Source organism: Terrapene carolina, unplaced genomic scaffold (genome assembly GCF_002925995.2).
Source record: "Terrapene carolina triunguis isolate 2854851 unplaced genomic scaffold, T_m_triunguis-2.0 Scaffold58, whole genome shotgun sequence".
NCBI classification, from domain to species: domain Eukaryota; kingdom Metazoa; phylum Chordata; order Testudines; family Emydidae; genus Terrapene; species Terrapene triunguis.
Genome location: NW_020664409.1, coordinates 75,585,688 through 75,597,404, shown reverse-complemented (window position 1 = coordinate 75,597,404; position 11,717 = coordinate 75,585,688). Strand labels below are relative to the sequence as shown.

At 44.2% G+C, this 11,717-nt stretch overlaps 1 protein-coding gene across 1 annotated transcript in view; it reads right to left on the bottom strand.

The window, feature by feature from the left end:
- Window positions 1-1,066: 1,066 nt before the first annotated feature.
- Window positions 1,067-11,717, bottom strand: part of LAPTM4B (lysosomal protein transmembrane 4 beta) — a 92,306-nt gene continuing 81,655 nt past the window's right edge. The window contains exon 7 of the mRNA XM_026659136.1: window positions 1,067-2,136. Within this exon, the coding sequence (XP_026514921.1) occupies window positions 2,062-2,136 (75 nt within the window). The 3' untranslated portion in view covers window positions 1,067-2,061. The remainder of the gene's footprint in view (window positions 2,137-11,717) is intronic.

Here is an 11,717-nt window from a genome sequence, read left to right as displayed (position 1 = left end):
AATACTGGATTTGTGTGGATGTTATGTTAGTGAAGAGATGCAAAAGAAATTGCCATAGGCACAAGGAAACATCCCTTTTATTATAGAGAGGCTAGCTAGTATACAGAGTAGATTCAATGAGAAGTATGTACAATCGGCTTATTGTCAAACAGATGAATGATTAAAAATTCTTCAAAATCAGTCAAGAATTAAAAGAAAGTGAACAGCCAGTAGGATCAGAAGTCCAGGCAGCCCACCTCAAAAATAAATTCAGTTCTGGAATGTAAATGGTTATGAGGCCAACACTGGAAAACACTAGAATTACCCTGCAGAAAACAATGGAATTTTGCTACGTATCAGTATCAGCAACTGGTCCAATCAAGGTATTGCCTGGTCTGATCTTAGAGTGACTGAACCACGAAACAAAATAACAAGGGCTAGACTGGGATCTGCTCTTGCAAAAGTGTGCGGGGAGGGTCATTTTAAAAAGCCTTTCCCTCATTTCATGACCTGCACAAGGACAGATCACAATAGCGGTCTCTGAACAGGGGCTGTTTGGTCATTGTTCAGAAAAAGGCAGGGAGGAGGTAGGACCACAGACCTGCCCACACTCTGCATGAGCCTGTAGAGTGGAGTCAGTGCACTGAAATCTGCATTGTCCTAATGAATAGTGCAGTGTGAGCACTCCTGGTCAGTTTTAGAAGAGATCATGCTCCTTGAAGGACAATTTCTCCTGAGGCTCCCCCAGGGGTGGTGCAGCTCCACAAGGTCCCTTTGCACAAGGCTTTGCACCCCAACATGCTTTGACATCCAAAAAGTGCCAGAGATGACACTTGAGAAGAGATGAGAGGTAGAAACATGTCCATTCATATAGTATAGATGATTATCTTTAAGTTAACAATTTTTAAAAATAGAACTCTCAACAAAAAAGTTACATGTGCAAGAGGCACTTTTTGGGGAAAAGAGTACCTCACACAAACATACACAGCAGGATCAGCACAGATGGGTGAGTCCCACTAGAATGAATTCTAATGCAAACAGTTGTCATACAAAGGAGTCCCATATTCCCATATGATGCATATGCTGCATCCCTTTGATGCATATAGGATATTCAGAAGAGATTTCTGAAAATGTTAGGAGAAATTACATGCACGTTTTCCCCATAGGCTGGAAGAATTTATCCCCGTATTCGTATAACTTAATTCACACTCCAAAACCTTGCTCTATTTACAGGCACACTCCCATAGAAACTTTCACATTTTGGATACCAAGGAGGCATCTTTAGTCACCAAGCCATGTGATTTTAAAAGCACGGGTATTTTTTGAGGTTGCTAAAAGGGGAGGGGCTGTATAGGCAGGAAGGGAATATCAGCAGAACGGTGGCAGCTATGTTTACTTATTTATTTTGAAGAGAAGAGTGGCTGCAGGGTACAGAGCAGGTATACTTTAGAACATGGACCTGACTTGCCACAGTTTTGGGAGCTAAGCAACCTTGCTTTCCCATGCTCATTCCCCTCAACTAAATGTTTGTGATGAACCTGGTTAGCGAGAACATCATCGCTTACTCCTGTTCCTTTAGAGATCATTCGCTTCAGCACAATATTTTGTTAGCTTTTTTGGAGTAAAGTGGAATGTCAGTTTTTTGGGACTGACAGACTACATTTTGTACAATACATTCTAAAGGTGGAAAATGGGCATTTCAGAAACTTGTTTCTACTGATCTGGAAGCTTTGTAGATAAAAAAGGAAATTTACACCTGACATACACAAAAGTTCTAAATTCTCTAGCACTGCATGTCAAAATGAGGTGAATAAAAGCTACTGTATGATTCTTGTCACCTTAACACTAACTCCCCCTTCCCCCCCAAAAAAGTTCCTGAAACCAATTCAACATATTGTTTCAGTTGAAGCACATTATTAAAACTATCTACAGCATTTTGAACACAATATCTACATTTCAAAATTTCAGCTAAACAGCAACACATAAATCTTAGAGTTACAGCCTGGAAGTGAAATAAACAAACTATTGCTCAAACGTTTGAAAAGTAAAGCTATTGTTCTTAGGTACACTTCACATTCTTGCTTATGCTGATACATAAGGTGGTGGTGGGTCTTTACCAGCTGCATTTGCAGGATCGTCATAAGGCGGCAACAGCACCTGAGGAAAAGGGAAAACAAAATATATATATTTTTTGAAGTCAGCTGGCTAAAATTATAAGACAGGAATTTAGGACCGTGTTCTGCAAAATAATTAAATGACTAAATAAAATAAAAACTGCCTCAAGATTAGCAGTTAGCAAATAAAATATGATTAGTGAAATAGACAGGCCATTGCAATTTTATATTGTGTTTCCATTATGAAATGCAACTGAATTTTTTGTAATTTCTTACAATCCCTAATCACAACCCTAAACATGACAGCCCCAGAAGATGATTTTGACCATAATTTACTGATCAAATTTGCACAGCGTCAGTGACTGATTATATAGTAGCTGTACAGTAAAACTTCAAAGTGCACGACTGCTATTGGAGTTAGCCAGACTAGAGAGAAAATAATAATAATAATACTCAAATGAGGAATGTCTGCATATTTTCTAAAATATACCAGTATATCTTAAGGTAAAGACATACAAGAAAAATATAATACAAACACTTAACAGATTTAAACATGGGCTAAACATACCAGGAGTCAGCCATCAATCTCATGGGGCCTAGTAGGCCTACATCTTTCCAGCCCTTCCCCAGGGATTGGGACGCCCATTGGACAGAATGTTCTGTCCATTTTGGTGGATCAGATAGGCAGCCATAAGTCAGTTCAAGCTCACCCTTTTATACCAAAAGCCCTTTCTTTGTTTCTTAGTTTCTGGAAAACCCAGTCTGAGCCAGTATATGCATACTACCCCAGGGGGTGGAACTTCTCTGGACTTGTTTAGTCTCAGGGTACGTCTACACTACCCGCCAGATTGGTGGGTAGTGATCGATCTATCAGGGATTGATTTATCACGTCTAGTCTAGACGCGATAAAATCGATCCCCGATTGCTCTGCCGTCGACTCCGGAACTCCACTGCGGCGAGAGGCAGAAGCAGAGTCGACGGGGGAGCGGCAGCGGTCGACTCGCCGCCGTCCTCACGGCCAGGTAAATCGACCTAAGATACGCCGACTTCAGCTACGCGTAGCTGAAGTTGTGTATCTTAGGTCGCCGTCGCCCCCCCCCCCCGCCGCTAGTGTAGACCTAGCCTCAGTGAATGGCCTTAATCATCCCCTCCCCCCAACTGTTTTTTAGTTCATGTACAAGTTGTGGCAACTCTTCCCCATGGAGCAAAAAAGTCAGACATAAACCATTCATAACCATAATTCAATATTACAGTATCACAAGGATGTTAAGTATCAGAGGATGTTATGCATTAATGAAAAATAAGAATGAGGATGATGGACAACACCTGGAGGAAAGCAATAAATGCCAGAACAGCTGGGTCACTTAGGGTTTAAGGGTAACTTCATTACATTTCCTCGTTTACAGTAATACACGAAAAAAATATTTATATTACTTTAACTGTTTTGCTGCCAGTCACTTCAGCAGGTTACGGTGCTGTTTGAACAATCAGTAAACAAAATATCAATAAGCTGCACTTAAAGTTCTGAGTACCCATCAACTACTCTAATGTTACAAAGCTAACAATTCTGTAGCTTTGCAATAAATAAATAAATAAATAAACCCAACCAACGAAAACTTTCAAAATAGGGTAATTATAAATCAAGATTAGAATTCATCATTCTCTCCACAAAGGCTACTTAACATTTTAAGGCACAATGATAATAAATAATGCTACCAATAATAATTTAATAATTATAGACTTATGATGGAGACAGAAATTCAACTTAAACTATGGGGAGGCTTTCACCGCCCATAATAATTGAGGAAAAGCTAAAAGATTAAGTCTATTTCAGTCAAAGGGGACAAAAGTGCAGTACTTAACTATTTACAGAATAAATTACAAGATCTCAAAAAAAAAAAAAAAAAAAACAAAAAGAGGGGTTCAGATTCTGGTTGTTAGAATTAAAATCAATGGATTTACACCAGTGTAGCTTAGATACGAATCTGGCCCATAAATAGTTGTTTCTTACTTTTGTGTTAACCTTAAATCCTGACCCATTTTAATGGAAAGTGATAAATGCCTTGGACACAAAACAGTTCTGTTACTCAAGAAATTCCTTATGACCCCCAGAGGCTGTTATAGAAGAAGCTGGATTTACTTCACTCATCAATGAATTCAGCTACTGGGGAAATAGATGGAAGCTCACCACTCATAGCTGGTCTGCACTGCAAAATTAAGTTGGCTTAACTAGATCACTCAGGGCTGTGAAAAAGCCGGCCTACGTCCCTGTGTAGACACAGTCAGGTTAATGCAAGACTTCTTCTGGTGACCTAGCCATCACCTTTCAGAGAGGTGGATTTATTACAACCACAGAAGAACCCCTTTCATTACTGTAGAAAGTGTCTACACTACAGCTGTACACAGTAGCATGTCTAGTGTAGACATATCCTTAGTATTACACCATTTGAGCATCTAATAGAATATATATTTCCTACCGGGACCATGAAGGACAGAAGAAATATGTACACAGTTTAATATGATTCTTAGATTGTAAGTTCCTTGGGGCAGGGACCACCTTTTCCTTCTGTGTTTGTACAGTGCCTAGCACAATGGGGTCCTGGCCATGACTAGGCTTCTTAGGCACTATGGTAACATAAATAAACAAACAAACACACACCTCCTTCAATCATACACCCAGAATAAACATTTAGACCACTGATTTACTCTGTGCCCTCCTTGGGCAAGTCATTTACCTGCTCTTTGTTTATCTGTGACATGAGTAGAATGCCTACTTATCTCTCAGGGAAGAACTGGGGCTGAATTCATGTTTGTAAAGTGTTTTGAGATCCTTATATGAAAGATAAGTGTAAATGCAAAGTACAATCCCATTTTAATGAACCCTGCCTCTCCCTGTTCACTGAACTACTAGCATGTTACTGGTGGGCCAATACATGAGTTTAGAAGATTGGGAGTTCTGAAGGCTCCAACCTGTGGAGTTCATAATATTCACAGGAATGAAGCTCCTCAGTTCCTGCAAAATGCCTAAAAGAGCTCCACATGGATTTAGTTTTGGCCTGAGGAGCTTTTAACATCTGCATGGTTGACACTAATGGCAATATTTTGAAAAGAGCCCATCACATTGGGTGCTTACTGAAGTGCCTAGATGGAAGCTGAGCTCTGGCCCCCATTGCGGATGCTGAATCATTTTGAAAACTCTGGCCTAAATTCCTGCAGAACTTCTAAGATAAGAAGCTTCAGTCCAGCAAAATATAGGAGCCATACAGGACTGCAACTTGAAAACTCCATCGCCAAGCTTCTGATTATCCTAACTGGTGTCACCCTAGTTATTTGGGTAACTTGGATTCTGCTGTATTATATAAATAGGCTTGGCAGGCTTAGATTTTAATCGATAACTGTCAGTCAGTGTCAATTTCAGCTGACACATTGGTATTTTTTCATTTCATCAGTGTTTGCATCTTTACTCCTGGGGGAATTCTGCACCACTGTGCATGTGCATAATTCATGTGCAGTGTGTAATTTTTTTTCAGCAGAAAATAACTTCTTGCTGGAAAATTTCTGCAGTTATTCCTTTTGGCCACCAGGGGCTGCTGTGGCGCTAGAACAGAGCAGACGCTCCTGGGCCCTTCCCAGCTGTGACAGGGAAGAGAAGAGGCTGCCATCCTGAAGGCAGTGCCTTGCTAGTGGGCCAGGTCAGGAGACAGAGAATAGGGTGGGAGACAAACAGTGTGGGGCACATGGGGCTGCTGGGGGTGGGTCACAGACACGGATTCATAAGGGCTAGTGGGGGAGGACAGACTGGGGCAGGGGCTGAATTGGAGTGGAGGCACAGGGCCACATGGGGAAGGGGGGTGGCTGTGTGGGTGCACAGAGACATGTGGATGGGGGAGGGGGCGCAGGGACACATGTGGATATGAGGGCTGGCTGAGGGGGTGGAGGGACACATGGGGACAGAGGCAGATATGCCTGACTGAACAGGAAAGGCTAGGGGTCAGCCAGGGTCTGCATGGGGGAAGCTCCTTAACAATCCCTCTCCACCCCACAAAAAAGCCTGCTCCATATTTCTCCCACCCACATCCAACAACCCTCCATGTTCACTCTCAGGGTCCTTCCCTCTCCCTCAGCTCCTTTGTTACTCCTGATTTCCCCAAGCTTTTGCTCTGCTTCTGAGGGGTGCAGGAAATATGGTTCTATATTGTAATTTAAACGAATTACTCAAAGTTTTGTATTTATATGCCTAGTAAGGCATCTATTTGTCAAAACACATTTCTTGAATCTTTTTCATTGTCTGTATTGTTACAGACATACTTGCTGACAGGTATTTTGAAATAAATTACCAACATAATTGAAACTGGTGAGATTATATACTAGTGTTATTTTGACAAATAAAATATGCAGAATTTTGTAGAATTTTTAATATTGTGCACAGAATTTTTAATTTTTTGGCACAGAACTCCCCCAGGAGTACATCTTGCACTTCCAGGGATCAGGTGTCACTGGTCCTGTGGCCCTGCAGGGAGCACTCTGCAGCCCCGCTGACACGGGAGGGAGTGAGCGGGTCCTGAAAGCAGGGCTACAGAGGGCTCTATGCGCGGCCTCAGGGCCAGTGACACCCAATCCCTTCAGGCATAAGGTATGGGTGGAGGCTATGGTCCTGGTGGGGCAGAGCAGAGACTTCTGGCCAGAACGACAAGAAGGAGGAGGACAAGCCCCTGGCCACAGAGGAGGCCACTCCACTGCTGAATGGCTCCTGTGGCTGTGCAGGGAGCCTCTGCAGCCCCTCTGTCATGGATTTGCTCTCTCACTCACCACTGGCAGTGCTGGGGATCTCTGCTCTGCCCTGCCAGGACTACAGTCTTCCTTGTGGCTACAGGATCAGGTGTCACCAGCCCTGTGGCCATGCACGGAGTGAGGTTGCACAGCCGCAAAAGTAGAGCTGCAGAGGGCTCCCTCACTCCTGGGACACCCAATCTCTGTAGGCACAAGGTGTGGGGGAGTGAGGCTGCAGGCCTGGCCTGGCGGAGCAGACACTCCTGGCAAGGAGTCGTTATCCCCCGCCATGGAGGAGGCCAAGCCACTGCTGTATGGCTCCATCCCCCCGCAAGAGCCATTCAGCAGTGGGGTGGCCTCCCCCAAGGCCAAGGACCTCTGCTCTTCCTGGCCAAGACTGCAGCCTCCCCCACACCTTGTGCCTCACAGCCATGCAAGGAGCTCTCTGCAGCTTCGCTGTGACGGCCCTGTTTGATCATTTACCAGCCAGGACTGTGGGAGCCATCCCCAGGCAGGAACTGTTCAGCAGTCTGGTGGCTTCCTCCACAGCAAGGTGGGGCTCATCCTCCTTCTTACAGTCCTGGCCGAGGGTCCCTGCTCTGCTGAGCCAGGACAGCTGCAGCCTCCTTTGCACCCTGTAGCCCTGGGATCTTGGGCCCCTTGGCCGCACAGGAAGCCCTGCTGTCAGCGCTGCCCTAATCCTACCTCCCACAAATGTAAAAACAAAAAGCTACAAATAAAAACAAATTAAAATCAATAAAAAGTGTCAAAGTTAGAAAAAAAAAATCAAATTCTGCCAAGCCTATATAGAAATCTTTTATAAACACAAACCACATCACATAGTATTTCTTCCCAGGAAGGCTGCAATTACAACATTAGTTCCTCATTAGCTATATTGTGTATTAACTAACAAGAACCATATGCCATTTCCTACTTTTCCACTCCCTAGATAATGCTACTATTTCTTGGGGATGCTAGATGACTTCCTTAAGATTGTTTATATTCAGACATCTCTGCAAATACTAAGGGAAATGTTTATTATTCAAACATTTTGGTATTAATCTTGGCTCTCGACAGGTCTACTTGGGGATTATACCACTGCAAGGATCCTCCCACATCTATGCAGCTGTTTCCACATTTACCTGAACTTCCAATAGAATACATTCCTTCCCCACCACATATGCTTACTCTTACATTATTGCATTTACTCCCCAGTGAACATAAGGCCCCAGTTCTCTTCAGTTTACAGTTAATTTTTAAAGCACAAGTGGTGCTCTATCCAACTGTGGGTAAGCTTAATAAAGTAAACCAGCTGTCACTCACCATCAATTCATATAATGAAGAAATGTTTAATGAATGGCTTTATTCTTGCATCATTAAAGGATCTTTCTACTGACTTCAGTAGTCTTTGCATCAGGCCCTAAGTGCACTGAACAGTAAAAGGTGCATTGAATCAGAAAAGCTTATTTAGATTTGGACTAATGTTTTGGCATGCAATAACGGCATGCCATCCCATCATCTTGAACCTTTGTGGTTCCCATGGCAAAAGACTCATCAGCCAAAACATTACTTGGTCCAGGTATAAAGAAAAGCTTTTCTGGAACACTTTGCAGTAGACAAGAATGAAGCTATGGTTTAAAGATCTCCATTGTAGAGCTGTTAGTGGTAAGCATTATCCTGTTTGCTTTATCATTTTTTCCTTTCCAAGAGACCCTATGGCAGCAGCTCTTCAATCATCTGTTGAGAAAGTCAGCCTTAAGTTCCCCTTGCCTGGAATAAGTTTGACACACAGTTGAATTTTTTTTAAACAGACTAAATCACAAGACCAATACCAAGATTTATAATAAAATAATTAAAACTAATTTTGACAAGTGAAATAAATCAAAGTGAAACCAAACACTCAGCATTAAGTTCCAGGAGTCTGCCTAAAAACCTGAATGGGACTCCATTCCCAATACAGTTTATTCTGGGACTACAGGTTGAACCTCTCTAGTCCGGCACCCTGGGGACCTGACCTGTGCCGAACCAGAAAATTTGCTGAACCATGGAAGGTCAATGCAGAGTGCCAGCGGGTCTCCATGGGCACGGGAAGTAGGAGTGCAGGGGGTGCTACACCCAGGGGCCCTGCTGCCACCCAGGGTCCTCCCCCTCCCTCCCGGAGCTTGAACGCCACGAATCAGCTGTTCACGACGCTCTGGAAGTGCTGGGAGGGAGGAGGAGGAGTTGGTAGAGACACGGGGGGAAGGGGAGCAGAGGAGGGAGCTTGGCGCCGGTGGATGCTCCACACCCACTAAGTTTTTCCCTGTGGGTGCTCCAGCCCCGGAGCACCCACAGAGTCGGCACTTATGCCGGACCACGGATGTTGCTGGGCCAGGGAGTGCCGGATTAGAAAGGTTCAACCTATAGTCTAATGAACGTTCTGCATTTGAACAAGTGTGCGCTCTGGAATCAACCCCCCCTTAGCAGAATGTATTCCTTCCTGAGGAATTTGGGAGGAGTGCATCCTTGAACTCAACTAGTAGGAAGATGATCTCTTATTTATGAGCCATCTATATCTGAAGGAACATTTCTATTGTGCGGTAATCCCTGACTTTACTGCTGAAGATTCCACTGAGCAGCTGCGAATTAATTTTAGAGTGTCACAGTAAACACATCTACCTTAGAGTTTCTGAGTAAAAATATAAGCTATAGGACACAAATCTTAGTAAATACACTATTTAAATGATGAGAGTTGACCACAGTAGTGCAGTCAAGTGATGATGGGCATGGAATTGGGAGTTGTGACTTATGTTTTAATCCTGGCCCTGCCACTGACTCACTGTATGACTTTGGCAAGTCACTTGATGATGCCTCACTTTACCCATCTGTAAAACAGGTACATTATTTCCCTGCATCAAATTATGTTTGTAAAGCACTTTGGGATGAAGTGTGCAAATGATTATTAACCAAGATAGATACCAAATTCTGGAAACATATTTACAAGCTGAACATAATTTTGTATCATACTCTCTATATACTTATGAATTTTAAACTTCCCTCCAAACAGTACAAATTATAGATTATTATTTTAGTAATTATTTTTACACCTCAGATAGTCAAGAGCTATAGGAATGTTTAATCAGGGCCAGGTAGCCCTGTGCTGATGTGCTGGGAAGTGAGAGAGAAGGAGAGCAGAAGCAGCTTTATCTTCTTACAGCCTGCTCCCTGTTATTGCTCTTACCTAAACTGGTTTGGGGAGCTATGAAGTGAGCAGGCCTGGCCAATCACAGAGAGGAACACATGCTGTATGCAGGACAAGGGTAGTGGAGCTGCTGCTGCTCGCTGGTAGACTTAAGAGGAATTCTGAGCCAGCCTGAATTTCAATAGGGGCCCTCTGGCTGAAAGAGCCAGAACCTAGCACTTTCTATGGAGTTTTCAACTGCACCTTAGTAAAGAATACTTACATATCTGTAGCCTGTAATTACGGTGTGACAGTAGTGGGGATTTTCTGTACTATTTTTATGAATGATCTGACCTATTTAGCTTGCTATGGCTGCCCACTGGGTACAGAAGAGCTAAATGTTTCCCCTGGGACAGAGCAGGAGACTTGAAGTGTTTTGGGTCCCACAGCTGTCTGGGGTGGCATGAATTAGCCACCAAGGGCTGGCTGGAATCAATACATATCAATGGAGGATCTGGAAAGACAAGGGGAACCCCAATGACTGAACATTAACACAATGACAGGAGGCTCTAGCAGGCTGAACATGTGAACACAGCATAGTTTTGCAGTGGAAGAACAATGGACAGAGGTGTTATGAACTGTGCTCCGAGAGACACTGGGCTCTCACTTGAGACTGGGAGACAAAGAGAAAAAGTCAAGATTGGCCCTACAGCAACATGGTTTGGTAGAGTTCTGGCTTTGGCCAGTCTGAACACCATCTTAACCTTCTGTACGTCCACCTAAAGGCTTCCCAAGTTTGTATTCCACTTGACTATTGAAACTACCTCTGTTTTGAAAAGGCTGCCTGCAGATACTTGCTGAGGTGCATTGATCCCTAAAGGAGTAAAAGTCTCTGAACAGGAGTCTACCCCAGTTCAACTCACTGGGCAGGTCTCACGGTGAGAAACAGGAGTGCTGTAGTCTGAAGGCCGCGTGGACTGCTCTTATGGAAAAACGTGTGACCCCTTTGGGGTCTGGCACACTGAAGCAATGCTTCCAGGAGACTGTTTAAAGGCCAGGGCTTAGCACAGACCCTTTAAATCTATGACAGGGTTACTACTTCCCACCTTGCTTGTGTCTGGAACTTGTTCACTTTGCTAATTCAGGATGAAATTCACTCTTTAGCAGAGAGCCAGCACTGAGCCTATGCACTACTTGAGATCTAATCTAAGGATTTAAGCGATGCACAGTGTTTGCACTAACCCTTCTACACAAGGGTTACTTTCACCTTCAGTCATTTGCCATTTCAGTGAGAGATTAATCAGCTACCCCCTTCATTTTAACTTGCAGCACTGCCAAATGTGTGTTTTAGAGGTTCCTCATCGTTTCATCAATCAATATACAGGTTTTATTAATCACGTTTATTTCTCATGTCATTCATTTAGACAGAAATAATGGTGTTTCCTTCCACAGCTGTGGTGGTGCTAGGCAGGGCCGGCCTTAGCAAGAGCGGGGCCTGATTCCTGGGGGCGGGGCTTGCCACCGGCAAGCCCCGCCCGCAGGAATCGGGCCCCGCTTGGGCTGGGGTCGCGGGGTTTGGGTCCGGCCCGGAGCCGCTGGGGCCGGGGCCAGGTTCGGGGGTGCTCGGCCGGCTCCGCTCGGCCGGGGCCGGGCCGGAGTCGCTCGGCTGGGGACGCGGCCGGCGCCCTGGGGCC